Raw genomic sequence first — 20,650 nt, forward strand, 5'->3', positions numbered from 1 at the left:
TAGGGACCTGTATACCAAATAACAAAGCTGTCTGACCAGCGGTTATGAAGAAGAAGACTTTTTACCAAAAACACTAATTTGCATATTTTCAACAGTACCAAAAAATTAAAAAAAGTAGTTTCTCAAAATCATCTTTTTCATCTACACAACAAATATCAAATCAGTAAGTACTGCAGTTCTCAAGATATTTGAGTGGACGGACGCCTCACAAACGGACATACATCTATCTATACATACATACATACATAATACATACATACATACAGACTGACGCTGGACACCGGATGGATACCCATCCCAATAGCTTCTATAGACTATAGTCTATAGTAGCTAAACAGTAATGTACACTTTGTAAATAGATTATAGCATGGGATGTGAACTGTATAGGATGTGAACTGTATTGGGTGTTAACTGTATGGGATGTGAACTGTATAGGGTGTGAACTGTATGGGATGTGAACTGTATGGGATATACTGTATGGGATGTGAACTGTATAGGATGTGAACTGTATAGGGTGTGAACTGTATGGGATGTGAACTGTATAGGGTGTGAACTGTATGGGGTGTGAACTGTATAGGGTGTGAACTGTATGGGATGTGAACTGTACGGGATATACTGTATGGGATGTGAACTGTATGGGATGTGAACTGTATGGGATGTGAACTGTATGGGATGTGAACTGTATAGGGTGTGAACTGTGTGGGATGTGAACTGTATGGATTGTGAACTGTATGGGATGTGAACTGTATAGGGTGTGAACTGTATATGGTGTGAACTGTATAGGGTGTGAAGTGTATAGGGTGTGAAGTGTATAGGGTGTGAACTGTATGGGATGTGAAGTGTATGGGATGTGAAGTGTATGGGATGTGAAGTGTATGGGATGTGAAGTGTATGGGATGTGAAGTGTATAGGGTGTGAACTGTATGGGATGTGAAGTGTATGGGATGTGAAGTGTATGGGATGTGAAGTGTATGGGATGTGAACTGTATGGGATGTGAACTATATAGGTTGTCAAATCAAACACAGAAACACATTTAATGATTTCCTGAAGCTTACGGACAAGTGCAGTAATCTGAATGGCATGCAAAGTGAATGTTATAGCAAGACTGTCTAATGAATGAGTTTACATGAAACAGTCACACTTTTCCAAATTGATACATTTATATTACCTTGACCTCCGTGATGACTTGGTACAGTTGGTGCTGTACCTGTGGGTTGGTTGACAATATTTTGTTGCAAGTCTTTCAGTAATTCCTCTTTTTCTGTTTTCCTTGCAAACACTAAATCACTGACTTTACTTTGATACCGGACTAGCAGTGGTGTCAGATCATTGTAGAACTGAAAAATATAATATCCAATTTTAATGAAAAACACTGAATTGTAATTCAATGTTTGGAACATATTGGCAAGTAAGTATTCAAATAAAACGGACGTGAAAAATGATTTTGAAATTGGCAATAGTGTTGTTAGGTATTCCAATAAAGCAGAAGTGGACAATGATTTTGAAATAGGCTACATTGTTGTTTCTGTTGAAGTGTCAATAAACCATATAAAATATTTTACCTTAATTCCTTCTCTGAGGTTACTGAGTAGTTCCATATAAGCATCATGGCCTGCTGCTAGTTGTTTTAAAACCTTTTCTCTTTGAATGGCCCCAGCATTGGATTGTTTTTCTTGACAAAACTTGTAATTAGCTCTCTGTTGAAAATTGTAAAGTAATAATCATCATGAATTTGTTATATAACTGAAGTACATTACTGCTAATGCTGTACGCCAAGCAACTACTGCTAAAAAAGTCATGTTTGCAAAAGAATTTGATGTTTGAAAATGTTGGATAAAGACACATCTCAGTTTAATGTTAAGTTCAACTTTTCAATCTTACAACACTGAAAGATCATCTGACAATATCTACACCATTGGAAATTATAATTACAGCGTTGTCAATAAAAGTAAATTTTGTGACATCCTACCCCAAGATTATTACTGGTAATACGGTATATCCGATTAGTCAGTACTGTGGCTCCATATGTTTTCCACATCTACATATTCACTGGCAAGGCAAAAACTATAAAATAATAGCAATAATGTACCCCTCACGGCCAATAACAGACAAAAGTAAACCTTGCACTCCATATAGTAGCGGTACTCAGCTTATATTTATATAACGGTTGCAATTTCAAAGGAAACAACAGACACAAACACTTGTTCACCTTCGTAAAAGTACATTGGTCGTCACGCTGCGCATGCTCTTGAGGGAGTCCCCCTGTTGAAAACATATCCAAGAACGCTGCATGAAGTTTGCCCTGTTGTGTGGTGCAAACGAGAATTCCGAGTACAGGTATCAAGCCAAGCGAAGGATCTTTCATAGGCCTTTTTGGCATGTGGGGTTATCTCATTTGAACGAGGATTCAGACCTACCTGGCAATAAGGGGGTACAACAACGAAGTTTGCTTAGCACCGGTAGGCCTACACTAGCTAGCCGTTGCATCAATGTCATGACTCTTGTACTTCACAAGATCTCTCCACACGTCCCTATGTGTAGCCGTGCAATTTTCCTGTCAAATGCGGCAAAAAACCCGCTTGTTTTATCCATTCTTTCCTGTCATTTGACTTTCTTGTCACGTATTACCAGAAAAAGTTAGCAATAGTGATCAATGGTGGGTCCTGGGCCAAGTTGTCGTGGAACCGGTATGTTGTGGGACCAGATTCTCTTATATCTGTGTATGTCAACGCGGTGACAGACTCCCTTATCGAAGCAACAGCATCTCCTGCTCTGCTTTGCCAATCATGGTCTTGAGTGAAATTTTGTGTGAAGCATTGTGCTTGTTGCTGGCCTAAATATATATACAATGTTGATCATTTTTAGTGATGTGTTTTTGCTGTACTGTACATAGCATTACGTACAACCAGCGTGACCGCGTGAGATCAAACCCCATTTTTTTCACCTTGACTGTGTAGTAACTAAACTGAGTGTATTGTCTCAATGTTCGTAACCTTACATGAGTTATAAATAGAAATGCACATCTGAAGTTCGTTTCCAATCTGAAAATTTTGTACAGAGGCACTAACAAAATGAGGGACTGCTCCCATCTCACTCCGATTGAAGTTGAGAAGACTTATGTTTACAAAAATGTATTTTATCAACAAATAAGTCGCGCATGCGCAGCGCGATGACCACTGCATTTTAAAGTTGAAATATGGATCAAAATTGTCAATTTTTTTCGTAAAACTAAAGCAATTAGACCATTCTACGTTGAAGTACTCTTCTTAGCTAAGCCTCTCAACAATCCCGGCATACAAATACGTTCATTTTGATACGTTGTAGCCGCCTAGAAAAGCTGTTTTGTACACAAACTTGCAAAACAAAAACATTCATTTGGCGTTTTCTGCTGTGCACATGACAAGTACCATCAAGATCGATGACGTCTCCATAGAATGCACGTTGGAAGGGCGATGTTGACACAATGACAGAACTTGACATAGGGAGGCCAACTGAAATTTTGAAATGTTCAATCTGCATTTTAATTAATGTAGTTTTTTAGATTTCAATGAGAGAAGCTAAACATTTTTTAATTTTCGAAATTGGATGAACGGTTACAATTTTATAGCTTTTTAAAACATTCACTTTTACTCTTTCTGTAGAAAGACAATACATATAATAACAATGGGAACAATGGGACAAAAATGAAGGAGTTTTAGCTGAAATTTACAGTAAATTTGCTGTAACTTGTTAATAAAACATCTTTTTGTACCAAATTTGGCATGGAGATAGATTTCAATGGCACACACAAATGTATCCTAAAATTACGCGATTACGATGATGGCCATATTGGATTATCCATGGCAACGGATGAACGACACTTAACGAGAAATGACAAAATGAAAATATTAAGCTCAAATGCATAAGTGATATATCAAATTGAAGGTCTTTTTGAGCTGATGACACTTTTGAATAGCTCTACTGCATTAAAACTACCTACAAAAAGTATTTTATCCAAATAAAGGCTTTCAAAACATCACCACTGGGGCCATGTGGAGTTTTGACATTATTTGGTAAAGGCTTCTTCAATTTTATCAGTTTCTGAACAATTTGAAACTTAGAATTTAATTTAAGGATTATTGGTTAAAACTATGTTCCAAAATTATTGATCATCTTTAAAATTCAGGAGTAAATTGAATGAGAAGTCGATGTTTGGAGGTGCTAAAAATTGCATACTTGTCATGGTAAAGTTATCAGCAACTAAGATGGTCTCATCATACCACCTGTCAGACATGCAAATTTCCTTTGTTACAAACATTTAAAAAAATCAATACCCTTTCTTTTGCCAACACAGATGCAACTTATTCCCTTAGTTTCCTTGAAAATATTGTGTATGGCTGTCAAAAATCTATGTCGACAAAATCACAAAATTGCTATCTCCTCTGCCCAAAAGGGATCGATCTTCTCATTATTCACCGTGAGAAATTAGAGAATTATGATTATCAAAACTATGGTCCCAGAATTTTGATATATGGACCGAGCTGTTCTGTGTACAGAAGAAATTTGCTCCAGTTCAATGAGTGATCTCCGTGTGTACGGATCATGGAGAATTGTGGGTAGCCTCACTTACTGTGAAGCGTGGTCAATATTTCCGTCAATAAATACGTGAGCTGTTCAAAATTTCTCATTTTTCTAGCAAAAATTCAAAAGAATAATAATAAACTGCGTACTAGAGGACGTTTCACTGAGAGTTGGTCGGGTTAGGTCTCGGAAAAATCGCTCTCAATTTTTTGTCTCGGATTTGGTCATATACACTGCCCTATGTTGGTGAAGAACCGTATATCGCGAGAAAGAGCGAGATCTGGGCTTTCAAATGAGTATTCGATGTAAGGGATGTTTTGATTGGCTCACCTTGAAAAATGCGTTTCAAAATCAGCAATGTAAATATTAGGTGCTGCCATGTTTCAGATCGCCGTTCCCGGTACCGTTTCTAGCACAATTTTGCAGTTTATTCAAAAAGTAAGTAGTTCATATAAAGAAATAAAAAACATATGAGAGAATAGCTGCAATTTTAATTTTTAGCCTCATGTATTTTTTTCCACAATTTTCTTTCCCGTTATCGATGTTTTCCAATTTTGAACATGACAAAGTCACTGGTGATTGAGTGTCAATTCAGCACGTCCTGGGCGACCTGTTGGCCTCCCTACTTAACATATATAATGTATATTTCATTGTAAATTTTGCCTTTGCCTAACTTTGGTAGCGTCACAATGTTACGGAAATAAACATATCGATATGATAAAGTACAGATCTACAAATGATCATGTGATTGATTTTTCTCACCCATCAGCGCCATGCTGTATGCACCTACTGTGCCGTGGTACGTTCAATCGAGCATGTATGTACAACAAGTCATTGACAATGATATAGTCCCCACTTGTAATAGGAGTATTAGTCTTGATGGGGCAGGGAAATGTGGTCATTAAGAAGTATCACTGGAGTGTATATGTTGAGATCTATGGGCACATAGGTCTATGTCGTTGTTCCCAATTTGAAACACATGAGGCATGTCTAAGTTATGGTTCTAAATCGGGAAAAAAGATCAGACCTCTAGCTGTATTGGCCAGCCAAGAAATACATATGTGCATAATAAATGAGGTACAAGATGTGACATCTTAAGGTCTAATATCCTATCAAAATTGAAGGGTATAGAACTTGTGGTTACTGAGTTATGCATATATATGTATAATCAAGGTCAAAGGTCATCGAGGTCACGTGACATTTTGAAAAAAAAAATTGTGTTGCTAATTAATCCCTATATGCCAAAAATCAGACCTCTAGCTCTATTCGCTTGCCCAGAATTAGATATGTGCATAATTAATGAGGTAAAGCGTGTGTTGTCATAAGGTCTCCCATCCTACTAAATATAAAGGACATAGCACTTGTGGTTACTTATTTATTGACATAAACGTATATTTTAGGTAAAAAGTCATCGAGGTCACATGACATTTTGTCAAAAAACTTCTATCCTATAGTTATCCCTATATACCAAAAATCAGACATCCAGCTCTATTAGCTTGCTCAGAATTAGATATGTGCATAATTAATGAGGTACAGTATGTGGCGTCATAAGGTCTCCCATCATACCAAATATGAAGGGTATGGCATTTGTGGTTACTGAGTTATGGACAAATATGTATATTTGAGGTCAAAGGTCATTTAAATAAAGTAAACACTGTGTCACTCACCTCAATATTTGTACTTCATTTCAATAAAGTAAACACCGTGTCACTCACCTCAATATTTGTACTTCATTTAAATAAAGTAAACACCGTGTCACTCACCTCAATATTTGTACTTCATTTAAATAAAGTTAACACCGTGTCACTAACCTCAATATTTGTACTTCATTTCAATAAAGTAAACACTGTCACTCACCTCAATATTTGTACTTCATTTAAATAAAGTTAACACCGTGTCACTCACCTCAATATTTGCCAGAAGTCTATCTTGTCTGTCAATGTTTTCATTAACTTGGTCTATCAGTGTCTGGTAGGTTTCATCAAGTTTTTTGTTTGACATTGTCTCTTCATCAATCACGCCATCAGCTGTCAATGCTGATAGGAATTCTGATTCTGAAACAGTCCAGAGATTTTCATAGAATTGGAACATAGCCAATGGTGACTATATCAACACTTCTTTTAGTTTACATACTTGTATAGATCAACTATCAATTCCTCATTTTCTGTTTATTGTACTTGTTAAGGTGTAAATGGTGACTTATAAGTCCATAGGGCTGGGCAACCTGAGAGTTGCAGGTCACAATAATAAATAAATACTACTACTACTACTACTACTACTACAGAAAATATTGCCATTAATAAAAATACTGTCAATGACGCTGTACCTTCTCTAATGTGTGGCCAGGTCAGGGAATTGGTTGTTGGCATGGAGTTGTTGGCAAATGGTTGATGATGTAGGGGTATGAGGTGCGATGTGGACCCAAAGAACCCAAAAGATGATTAAATATATCAATCAAAATAATTCTAAGCTACAGTATAAACTGCCTAATGATAGTTCAATGTGGAAAAAAGTTAAATAATTCAGAAATAAGAATTAACAGTCCAAAATAGTAATGACACACTTCCCTGCTGACCTGAGTGTATGTGAAATACACAACCTGGCATCTGTAAATTAAATGTATACCAAGTGAACATTTTAAGTCACTTTTAACTGTTTTTAATGCAATGTCCAAAAGAGTCCTATGAAAATGATGAAAAACGCTTATCTGGTCTTGTGTTTGTAAAACCTCATGGCTGATAATTGTCATAGTATTGAAAAAAATTAAAAGTGAAGAAATTACTGATTTTAATAGGCATATTTTCCTTGAAATACATGACCCTGTAAAGAATATATGCTAAAAGTGTTTAAAAGTAAATTTCTTTTCAAAAAATAATTTAATCTGTGACCAAAGGATTTTTATTCTTTGAGTTTACAAATTCAAACATTGCAATTTGTTCAATCATCTTGTGCAGTGCAAAATTTATATAATGACTGAACAATAAAAAAAATTTGGCAGATTTAGTCTTTGTGAAGTAAAATTATGGGTTGACATCACGATAACTGTTAATCTGTTTGAAGTACTAATATACTATAATTGAAAAAAGAAAAGTTCATGCAGAAACGGTAAAATATATTGTCAGCAATGTAGAGTTAATTTTGACTTTACATCAAAATATGCCTTTGCTGGATACCAAATATATAGGGCGAAATATTAAAATCAGCCATGTTCAGCAAAATCCACACAACAGCATTGATCCTTTTCTAATTTGATTTGATTTGCTTATGTTATCTTTGTATGACAGTCAGTACAATATGGAACTTGAACACAACACAGTGAATAAGTATGCTGTAAATGAAATGGTGTGGCTGCATCCACATGCAGCAATAGGAGTGCCTTTGTCTCTCACCCCTCATTTCCAACCTGTCCCATCCCTGAAAAAATAGCTTGGTCTTATATTTATAATGTTAATAATTTCTGTATTTGTTAAAATGTGCGCATCTCAAAAACTTTTGATCATAAACATTTTCATTTTTTTTTATGGCTGACCAGTCAGTTAACCAGTTTATTTGAATATTTGCGCATTTGACATTTTCAGAATACCCTCTCATTCAATTTGTCATTTTCTAAAAGTTAAAATGCTCCTTTGTGTGGTCAAGCTTTCCACAAGCATCAAATGCGGTATTTCATATAGGAAGGTCTGCCTCTAGAGGGCGGACATCATGAACGGTGTTTGTTAGTTATTTCCTCCACATATTAAAACTTCTGATTGTACTGGATTGTACTGTAAACATTGAACATGGCCGACGTCCGATTTTCCTATCTAAAACTTTCACTCATTTTCGTTCATATGACTCTGAAACTCCAGGAAACGATTGGGAAGAAAGAGTTATCTTGAAATATTGAGGTACTCGCCGATATTTTGCAAAATTAAATGAGAAAAAATGCTACGAAAATGCCGACAGGCTTACACAATGACCGTTTTCAAACTCAGAGGCATAGCATATGATTATCTGCAGATTATGCAACAGGCCAATATCACGTGAGGCCATGAGGGGATATCCACGCAACTCAGTACCAAACACTAGCGCACACAGAGTGAGCAAACACAAATTGAGTACCCCTAACGTCAGCTCAGTAGTCTGTAATAGATCGTAGTCAGCTAAGAAACCTTGGAGAAAGGCTTAACACTGTGGCTAGGCCGCTAAGTCCCTTGATTTTTGTCACAGCTCAAAATCGTTCTCCTACATCTCAACCTGAACCATGAACACCCCCACCAGTTTATGATATGCCCCATCACAATGGCATGACGTCAACGGATCTTGACAGACGGAAGTAGTAGTTGACAGATGGAAGTAGAAGTTGACACCAGCATACTGGTTTTCAAATCTTATACCTTCTCCGTCTATAAATAGACACGAGAAGGTAAAAATGGGGTTCAATACCATGTGACAATATTACAAATAGATCAGGAGAAACTGCATAAATTTTCACTTTTTACAACACTTAGAAATCTTTGATATTAGAACATTCTCACTGAGACAACAGAATTGCCATCGAATTGTACTATTAGATCATTTGCATATCAGTCATTCTGTCAACTTTGATCAAACAAACTTGCAGACTACAGAACAGTGAATGAGTATTCAGTGAAGAATTTGGTCTTTTTTCATCCTTTCCATTATTCAGTTGGCTCATTTGCATATTACTCTATACATATAACTGATCAATTTAAATTGAAATTATCTTAAATTTGCATCAAAACATGAATATTTCAGCAATGTTTCAAATTCCTTAGGCCAGTAACTTATGAGTCTGCAATTTTTGACCATTTTCCACATTTATTTGCTCATTTTAGTACATGTCATTTATTCAACATGCATATCTACCAACTATTGAAGTCATAGCTGTCGAACAATTTGGATTTAAATTATTTAAAAAATTTCATAGATTTATTTTGTTCATTTGCATAATAGTCATCTTAAAAACACTATTTGCACACAATTAAATTTGCATCACAATGGGAATATGTCTACTAATTTCAAAGCCTTATGGTCCATAGTTTTTGAGCTTGTAATTTCTGACTATTTTTCACATTTTTATTGCTTATTTCCATATCAGTCATTCTACCAACTTTGGTTTGAACAAATTATTAAGTAACTACTCAAGTCATACAGAAATAATTTCTAATAAGTTTTTAATTGTTCTTATTTACATACTAATCATGTGAAAACTTGATTTGAACAAACATAAATATGTATCCAAATAGGAAGAGTAACTAGTTTCAAAGTTTAGGATTTTTTGACAATTATTTACACTTATTTTGACCATTCACATAATTATCAAGCAACAATCTCGAAGAAGCTAGGCCTTGCAGCCCAGTAGAACTATTCTCACAAAATTTCAAAAGTCTATGTTCTGTAGTTTTGATGTTTAAGATTATCCATCATTTCTGCATTCAGTTTGATCATTTGCATATTTTCAGAGCTATGACGTTAAGGATCTTGAAAATTCTATCCTTAACCCAGCACACTTGTACACAGCAAATTTAAAGCTGATAAGTGCCACTGCTTTTGAGAAAACTGAGTGGACAAACAATGGCATATACACTTACACATAAATACATACATATATACATACATAAAAACATACATACATACAGACAGACAGACAGACATACATACATGCATACGTTCATACATACATACAGCATACATACATACAGCATATATACATACATACATGTATACATACATATATACATACAGCATACAGACAGATGATACAGGTAGTTTTCAATTGGGTTTGAACCCACAAAATACGGCATGTATACTTGATAGCTACTACCCTAATAGCTTCTTTTATCATGGCAACTGAAAGCTAAAAAATGCAAAACAACAAGGATGGCAAGCATGAAACAATGATAGAAGAGTTTGTGACAATGTTTGCTAAGGGACCGTCTCAGATTGTCGCAGAAGTTCAAAAAGCGAAATTTATTCGTTTAGGGGGGGAGGGGGTTTGACCTCCATTCAATTAGTGAACTTCACTTTCGCACTTTTATTTTGTGATCACAAGTTTTCGTGTGTTTATTTTAAATTAAAGAAAAACTGCACACTCGTGCCAACAAATTTGTAACTGTTTCCATCTCGTTTGTGCCCCAAACACAATTTACCGATAGGAACATTGTATCCTAAACGTTTCATTCATCAAATTATACAAAGACAAAAAGTATCATTTTTTTAAAAAAGTGCTATTTATAAGCGTCTGCTCTAACCACTAGATGTCTTTATTCTCACTTGTTATGCACCTGGTCATAGTCGTTTTAATATGATTGAACATGCCTGGGCCCCCTTGTCAAAGTTTCTCGTTTATTTACCGCCCCTACCAAGTACAAATTGCGTGTTCACAAAGACAAAGAACAGTACAAGAGATGCAAAAAGGGAAAGTAAAATAAAATGAAACTTTTATGCGGTAAAATGCCCTGTTAGTACTCAAATCTGATCGATTACTTTAATTGTAATGTGGCAAGGGGAATACGTCTTTAGTAGCTATAGAAAAATGCAACATTGTACTCTCAGGCGGACATGAACATTTCGCACTTTTGAAGTTTCGTTTAGGGGGAGGGGGGAGGGGGTTTTGATCTAAACGAAGAAATTTCGTTTCTTGAACTTCTGCGACAATCTGAGACGGTTCCTAAGAGAAAGTCAGTTTTGACAAATCCACCACACTTTCAAACCCTCTGCCACAGATATCATTTAACTTTCAGTAGTTGCACTTTTTACTTTGAAGTGTCGACAGTAACGAATAATTGCTATGGTAACAACTACATGAATGATTTTAAACCCAAGTATGGTTTGTCATGGTGACTGGTCTGCATGAAATAAGATAATGTGTTTGTAGGATTTGAATTAGAATGGCTACACTGTTGTAAACTGACTTAAATAAGGACTGTTGGAACCTGACTTGATCAAGCTACTTACTCATATTCACAGTAGCATCTTTCAGTTCTTGTTCAATGACGTTTCTTTCTGCTTTCAGTGTTTCAACTTCTTCCATCAACAGTTTCAGCTCACTGACTGCAGCACTGCCTTGAGCCGTTGCAGTAGCACCAGCTGCAGGTATACCACTGGCTATTTCACTCTGATCAAAAAATTACAAATAAACAGACAAGAATTTGGAATACACTATTTAACAGTCAACATTTTGGACACAAAAACTGAAAGAGAACAACTTGGTTATTCTATTCATATTTACATGTGTATATACTATAAAAAACCAGTCTGTCAACTTATGACTCACGGTTGAGTGACAGCAATGGTTCATGGTGCAACCTATCTCAAAGGTTCTGGGCTTTTATTTTACTTTGACCAGGAAAGTTCTTTTGATTGATCTTGTGGACAAAGAAAGTGAATTTGTTCAGCTGTTTTATGTCAGTTTTCTTAAATGTTCATAAAATGCACAGCTTGTTCATTTTTATATCCACTGAATGGCTTTATCTGAGGTTTTTCCTAAGTTATTTCCACCTAAAAGTTCACACAACAGACAGATAAAACTTCATATCACCAGACGCATCAAACAGATAAAACTTCACATCACCTGACATATCAAACAGATACAATTATATATCACCTAACACAACCGACAGATAAAACTTCATATTGCCTGACAAGAATATTTTTCACCTCTTGGCACAGTGAGACACAGTAGGTGTAAGCTGATTTGACAGCTGAACAAACAGACTTTTAGCAAATATATATTGCTTGTTTTATTTTACAACATATTCACTGTAACTCCATTGACCCTTTGAGCACCAAAGTCAATTTTGTCGCCTTTACAGAATATAACTCAGTCAAATTTTTTCTGACTTTTGCCAAAATTTTGATAAAGAACTGTAGCTGAGGAAATGGTCCATTTGGTCAAAAATTATCAAAAAAGTTACAGAAAAATTAATAAAATTTGGTAAAATTTTGCACTAAAATTTCGGTGGGAAAAATTACAGCACTGAAAGGGTTAACTTCTCAGATGAAACAGACGTTTCAAATACTCTAATTTACTCAATTTCTTAGATAGTAAGGCTCGAGATATTTTCTTCAAATAAGAAATTTTTGCTTAGCCACTTGTTTGAACCAGAAACCATGATCTGTGAAATACACTTTGGTTTTACATTTTTTACTAAAAAATAGTGACAACATCACTGTTCGCTCCCATATAGTTATCAAAATAAGTCAACAATTGTATGAAACATGGACATACATATACAGACAGACTGACATACACAGACTGGCACAGAGTGATGACATTGACCCCAAGTGTGCCTTGGCCCATGGACAGTGATAAAGATATAACAAACAGCTGAATGTAATGATAAAATAGTTAAGTATAGGCCTATACAGGCACTGAGAGTGAATATGTTACAGCAATTTGATTAGTTTCTTTTCCTTTTCTACTTATGTATTGACAAATATGTTATCTTTTACAAGCACACAGCAAACTGTTCTTGATTTTTCATTGACAATAATTGACATAGAGTGAAATACATAACATGTAACCAATGTTTACATGTTGCCCATACACCAGATACATGGAGAGATTTCAACATAATCATTAGCTCAGAAACCCTACAGGGAAGAGTAAACATTTTTTTTTCCAGAACAGCTGGTGCATCCACATCTGGAACAACTTACAAACTTAACCAATTACACAAGGATGATGACACAAGAGATAAAGTTAAGAAATTTAACTGTGGTGAACTTGACTATTCCTTTCAAATCCTTACCTAACTTGACATCTTAAACCAAAATACACTGCATGGTTAATTGCATTCAAAAATACATCAGGCTTGACCATTTGATAAGGGGGGGGGGGGGGGTCTAGAAGATTGATGAGGTACATTATCTTTTTTCCGATCCATTGTACATTCTTTTTTCCACACTCTCCCACCTTTTCTTTTTATCACACCTTCTCTGGCTGATTTTTTATTGACATTTGTTTGGAATTCTTTCAAAATCTGCCAGGGTTTTTGACCAAAAAAGGTAAAACTTGCCCCCAAAATAAAAAAATTGCCAGTTTCAACATACCTTCAATACATTATATCAAGATTAATCTTAGATACCTGTATTCCAAATATCATAGCTATCACATCAGTAGTTTTTGGATAAAAAATTTTTTCATCAAAAATTGGAAAAATTGCCCCAAAATTACAAATATGACAATATCAATACAATTTGTACAAGCATGACTGAGGTTATCCTGAGGAACATGAATATTAACTTTCAGAGCAATCAGACGAGAGATTTCAGAGAACAAGATTTTTTGACTAAAAACGGGAAAAAATACCCTAAAAATACAAAAATGCAAATTTCACCCCAATTTTTGCACACATAATTTAGGATACCTAAGGAATCAGCATACTAAGTTTCAACCAAATCTGACCAATGCTTACTGAGTTTTAGCCATTTGCAGGATTTTTCCTTTTTTCCCCTCATTTGCATATTTTTGGCACGGACATGTTCATTTGAACAAATTCACATCTCCAGCCCTAGGTTCACCTGTACACCAAATACTAAGATAGTAGGTGCTGCAGTTTAGGAGTTTTTGTCGTGGACAGACATACATACATACATACTTACATACATACAGACGACATTTTGCCACCTTATAAGAATACCTCCCATTTGCATATACATATGCATATATGGGAGCTAAAAATCGCACCAAAATTACAGTATTGCAAATTTCACAAGATTTGTATAAAACTGAATCATCCCATACGGACCTTCAAACTCTAAAGTGGTCTGACGAGCGATTTCAGAGATTATTTTTAACAAATGGAGAAATTTGCCCCAATAATACAAATTTCGACACAATTTGAACAAACCTGACTGAAGTCAATCCAAGGAACCTCCATAACAAGTTTCAAACCAATCAGACAAACGGTTTCAGAGAAAAAGAATATCTAACCAAACAGGATATTGATCCCAAATTTTACCAGTTTGACAAAATCTGACTAAGGGCATCTAAAGAACCCCAACGTTAAATTTCAAAGCAACTGGACCAAAAATTCAAAAATTTGCCCACAGTACAAAATGCAAAATAATGACACATTTTTAACAAATTTCATGAAGGCCACCCTATGAAACCAGCATATAATATTGAAAAGCAATTGGACCAGCGGTTTTGGAGAACAATCTTGGAATGTGAAAAGTTGACAATAAAAGACTAACATAAAGACGTAAAACTTACCTCTGACTTTGAAAGTAATATAATGGCTTCTCTATGAGTGTTGTATTTCTCTTTTACAACATGATCTGCTTGGATTGCGTTGTCAAGAATTCCCTTATACTTGGCAGCTTCAGTTCTTAGAGGACCAGTTAATTTTTCTGATGGTAATCTTGTCCATCGTTCTTTGAACTGGGATCTCATCTGTTCATCTGATCTTTGTTCTTCATCCAGGATATGTACAGCCTGCATCAATGAAAAATAATGCAACAATATTCCGTGACTTCATATGCTGTAGAAATTGAAACAACCAGCCAGTTTGAATCAATCTCATTGCCAAGCTCAAAGGGGGTGGGTTGTCGGAACTGCATCTATATGACTTTCTTGTTTAAAATGTATCTCATGCACGATATCCAGATGCCTACCGGTACATGTAACATTTAAATTTTAAGATGTTCACTATATAAAAATGCTTCAACTTTCATCATTTGTGAAATGTTAGTTCGGTAAAAGTGTTAACATTGGTCATATGGATCCCATACCACCTTTGACATATGGATCCCATACCACCTTTGAGTGCGGTTCCAATGACACCCCCCCCTCCTTAACAAACCTTGGCTTGGCTTGGCTCCCCTACTTTAAACAAACCATGGCTTGTGGTGTTTCACTGACATAACAGGCAAAACTTTGATGAGATTTTAGTCTGAACTTAAAAACAATGCTTGAATTTATAACAAGCGACCTAGCGGCCGTTATAGCTCTGCTGTGTTTATGTAGAGAATAACTATTTTTGACACATGTTGATGAAGGTGGAAATCTTTGATAGCTCATTTCAGTGGCCAGAAAAAAATGGCTAAAATAGCTGCAAAATTATACACTTGAAGATTTCATCATAATTTGAATATATCACATCGGATCATTCCTAAGAACATGTCCACCAAAGCTATCAGACCAGTACTTTTTGAGAAACACAGTTTTTAAACAAAAATGGCAATAATTGCCCCTTAAAAATAAAAATTGCAGATTTTACCATAATTTCAATACATCACATATTACAATAATCCCTTGGAACCTGTATACCAAATATCAAAGCTATCGACTTGCAGTTTTTGAGAAACAAATTTTTTGAACAAAAATGGCAAAAATTGGCCCAAAATTACAACATTGCAGATATCATCATAATTTCAATAAATACCATTAAGAGTATCTGTAGGAACCTGTATACCAAATTGCCAAGCTATCAGATGAGTAATTTTGGAAATACACATCTTTTGACCAAAAAATGGCAAAAATTGCCCCAAAATACAAAATTACACATTTCATCAGAAATTCAATATATATTACTGAGTTCATATATATAGAAACCTGTATACAAAATTTCAAAGCTATCAGACCAGTTCTTTTTGAATAACATATTTTTTGACTAAAATGGCAAAAACTGCCCCAAAAATACAAAATTGCAGATTTCATCATAATTTCAATAAATATCATTAAGTTCATCAGTAGGAACCTGTATACCAAATTTCACAGCTGCAGATGAGTAATTTTGGAAATACACATTTTTTGACAAAAAAATGGCAAAAATTGCCCCAAAAATACAAAATTACACATCTCATCAGAAATTCAATATATATTACTTAGTTCATGTATATAGAAACCTGTATACAAAATTTCAAAGCTATCAGACCAGTATTTTTTGAGAAACATATTTTTTTACCAAATATGGCAAAAATTGCCTTAAAAATATAAATTTGCATATTTCTGCACAATTTGAAGAAATCTGAAATAGATCATCCCTAGGGACCTATGTACCAAATATCAAAGCTATCTGACCAGTAGTTTTGAAGAATAAGATTTTTAAAGATTTTTTTACCAAAAACGACAAATATTGCCTTAAAAATACAAATATGCAAATTTCACCACGATTTGAATAAACTTAAGTGTGGACACCCCAAGTGAACTGCATGTAAAATTTTAAAGCAATCGGACTTGTGGCTTTAGAGGAGAAGGCAATTGTTGACGGACGACGACGGACGACAACGGACAACAACGACGGAAAATCAACCTATATGATAAGCTCCGCGTCACTGACAGCGGAGCTAACAAACTTGATTTGATGTTGTGTCATCTCAAGGAAAGTAATACAAACTATGAAACCAAAATCATTAACCTCTTATGTGTTCTTACTTGCCAATTGTATTGAATTGATCAACAATTTCAATTAACAACCAAATTTTGAATATGTCACTGCAACTCTAATGATCACACAGCAGCACTGAGTTGTTGAAGTGGCAGCAAAGTTTCTTAAAGCTACTCTCTATTCTTGGACATGTCCCATGATTTTTAGAGATGCCTGTATTTAAAATCAGTTACCACAACACAGTTTTTTCATACACAGCAAACAATTACTTGAATGTCATCTCAATCTGATTACACGCATACCGCATGAAAAGGTTACATTTCTAGCATCTTTTTCAGCATATAGAAAGTGTTGAAATTGCTGATTTCAGGCAGACTGGCAACGGCTTCTTCAGGAGCCTGTGGGCACCTTTGGACTACAAAGAGTTTGTGACAAGACAACTATGGGGTTTTTCTAGATCTCAGTTCAGGATTGGAGAGCAAGATAAAGTGACAAGATAACTACGGAGGTTTTCTAGATATGAGTCCAGGATTCAAGTGCACACTAATATTAGCATACACAGATTGGTAATCTGCCACAAAAATATAAAATATGAGAGGTTGTCATGGAATCAAGGCCTGATGAAAATGCTAATTAATTTGTCAGATACAGGCTAGTTGGCGTAGAACCATCACCCCTTCCCATAAAACGATCAAATTGTATCTGACATCCACCTTTTCACACAGCAGTTTAGAGTTGTATACTACCAGTATTACATGTATTACAAACTTCATCATTACCATTGGTGAAAGAACATTGAGAGTCCAGAACAAAATAAGTGCATTCTTCCTTTCAATGTTCAGTTCAAAGATACGCTTCCATTGTTTACCTCATCTAGAATTTCTTTGTTCCTTGTTAACAATTCTGGCAATTCACTCATCATTTTATCCAGAGCTTGAAGTCCACCCTCATCTTGAATACGTTTTGCCTTTTCTAACACAGAGGGCGGTACAGCTGTACCACTCATATCTTCTATTGCAGCTGGTAAATTGAATGTTGTCAACACACTGAAAAACACATGACATGTATCAACTAAAGATTCATAAACACTCTTCTGTTACAAGATAATTTAAATTCCAATCCACAAATCCAGCCACCATCACATCCACAAATCCAGCCACCATCACAATCCACAAATCCAGCCACCATCACAATCCACAAATCCAGCCACCATCACATCCACAAATCCAGCCACCATCACATCCACAAATCCAGCCACCATCACATCCACAAATCCAGCCACCATCACAATCCACAAATCCATCCACAAATCCAGCCACCATCACAATCCACAAATCCAGCCACCATCACAATCCACAAATCCAGCCACCATCACAATCCACAAATCCAGCCACCATCACAATCCACAAATCCAGCCACCATCACAATCCACAAATCCATCCACAAATCCAGCCACCATCACAATCCACAAATCCAGCCACCATCACAATCCATAAATCCAGCCACCATCACAATCCACAAATCCACCACCATCACAATCCACAAATCCATCCACAAATGCAGCCACCATCACAATCCATAAATCCAGCCACCATCACAATCCATAAATCCAGCCACCATCACAATCCACAAATCCAGCCACCATCACAATCCATAAATCCAGCCACCATCACAATCCACAAATCCAGCCACCATCACAATCCATAAATCCAGCCACCATCACAATCCACAAATCCAGCCACTATCACAATCCATAAATCCAGCCACCATCACATCCACAAATCCAGCCACTATCACAATCCATAAATCCAGCCACTATCACATCCACAAATCCAGCCATCATCACATCCACAATCCAGCCACCATCACATCCACAAATCCAGCCACCATCACAATCCACAAATCCAGCCACCATCACATCCATAAATCCAGCCACCATCACAATCCACAAATCCAGCCACCATCACAATCCATAAATCCAGCCACAATCACAATCCACAAATCCAGCCACTATCACAATCCACAAATCCAGCCACCATCACATCCACAAATCCAGCCACCATCACATCCACAAATCCAGCCACTATCACAATCCACAAATCCAGCCACTATCACATCCACAAATCCAGCCACCATCACATCCACAAATCCACCCACCATCACATCCACAAATCCACCCACCATCACATCCACAAATCCAGCCACCATCACAATCCATAAATCCAGCCACCATCACAATCCACAAATCCAGCCACCATCACAATCCACAAATCCAGCCACCATCACAATCCATAAATCCAGCCACCATCACAATCCACAAATCCAGCCACCATCACAATCCATAAATCCAGCCACCATCACAATCCACAAATCCAGCCACTATCACAATCCATAAATCCAGCCACCATCACATCCACAAATCCAGCCACCATCACAATCCACAAATCCAGCCACTATCACAATCCATAAATCCAGCCACCATCACATCCACAAATCCACCAGCCACCATCACATCCACAAATCCAGCCACTATCACAATCCATAAATCCAGCCACTATCACATCCACAAATCCAGCCATCATCACATCCACAATCCAGCCACCATCACAATCCATAAATCCAGCCACCATCACAATCCATAAATCCAGCCATCATCACATCCACAAATCCAGCCACCATCACATCCACAAATCCAGCCACCATCACAATCCATAAATCCAGCCACCATCACAATCCATAAATCCAGCCACCATCACAATCCATAAATCCAGCCACCATCACAATCCATAAATCCAGCCACCATCACAATCCATAAATCCAGCCACCATCACAATCCACAAACACAGCCACCATCACAATCCATAAATCCAGCCACTATCACAATCCATAAATCCAGCCACCATCACAATCCACAAATCCAGCCACCATCACAATCCATAAATCCAGCCACCATCACAATCCACAAATCCAGCCACAATCACATCCACAAATCCAGCCACTATCACATCCACAAATCCAGCCACCATCACAATCCATAAATCCAGCCACCATCACATCCACAAATCCAGCCACCATCACATCCACAAATCCACCCACCATCACATCCACAAATCCAGCCACTATCACATCCACAAATCCAGCCACTATCACATCCACAAATCCATCCACAAATCCAGCCACCATCACATCCACAAATCCAGCCACCATCACAATCCACAAATCCAGCCACTATCACATCCACAAATCCAGCCACCATCACATCCACAAATCCATCCATAAATCCAGCCACCATCACATCCACAAATCCAGCCACCATCACATCCACAAATCCAGCCACTATCACATCCACAAATCCAGCCACCATCACATCCACAAATCCAGCCACCATCACAATCCACAAATCCAGCCACCATCACATCCACAAATCCAGCCACCATCACAATCCACAAATCCAGCCACCATCACAATCCACAAATCCAGCCACCATCACAATCCATAAATCCAGCCACCATCACATCCACAAATCCAGCCACTATTACATCCACAAACACAGCAAACAGCATATCCACCACATTTCAACAAAATTTGTTGGAGCATACAAGAGTGATGGCACTGGATGCATAAACCCACAGACACATGCACAGATGTATGGACACATGGATAGACTGACAGATTGAGACAGACAAATGCAGACACACATCTAGACATATGGAGGGACTTACAGATTGAGGGACTTAAACATGGAGGGACT

The 20,650-nt window shown here is 36.6% G+C and overlaps 1 protein-coding gene across 1 annotated transcript in view; it reads right to left on the minus strand.

Moving 5' to 3' along the window:
• The window catches only part of LOC139125098 (programmed cell death 6-interacting protein-like), a 79,175-nt gene that overhangs the window by 7,537 nt on the left and 50,988 nt on the right, over positions 1–20,650 (minus strand). The window contains 6 exon segments of the mRNA XM_070691206.1: positions 1,170–1,338; positions 1,564–1,698; positions 6,467–6,615; positions 11,522–11,681; positions 14,784–15,005; positions 17,768–17,945. Of these exon segments, the coding sequence (XP_070547307.1) occupies positions 1,170–1,338; positions 1,564–1,698; positions 6,467–6,615; positions 11,522–11,681; positions 14,784–15,005; positions 17,768–17,945 (1,013 nt within the window).

Source organism: Ptychodera flava (genome assembly GCF_041260155.1).
Source record: "Ptychodera flava strain L36383 chromosome 23 unlocalized genomic scaffold, AS_Pfla_20210202 Scaffold_24__1_contigs__length_23054250_pilon, whole genome shotgun sequence".
In the NCBI taxonomy this organism is placed as follows: Eukaryota; Metazoa; Hemichordata; class Enteropneusta; family Ptychoderidae; genus Ptychodera; species Ptychodera flava.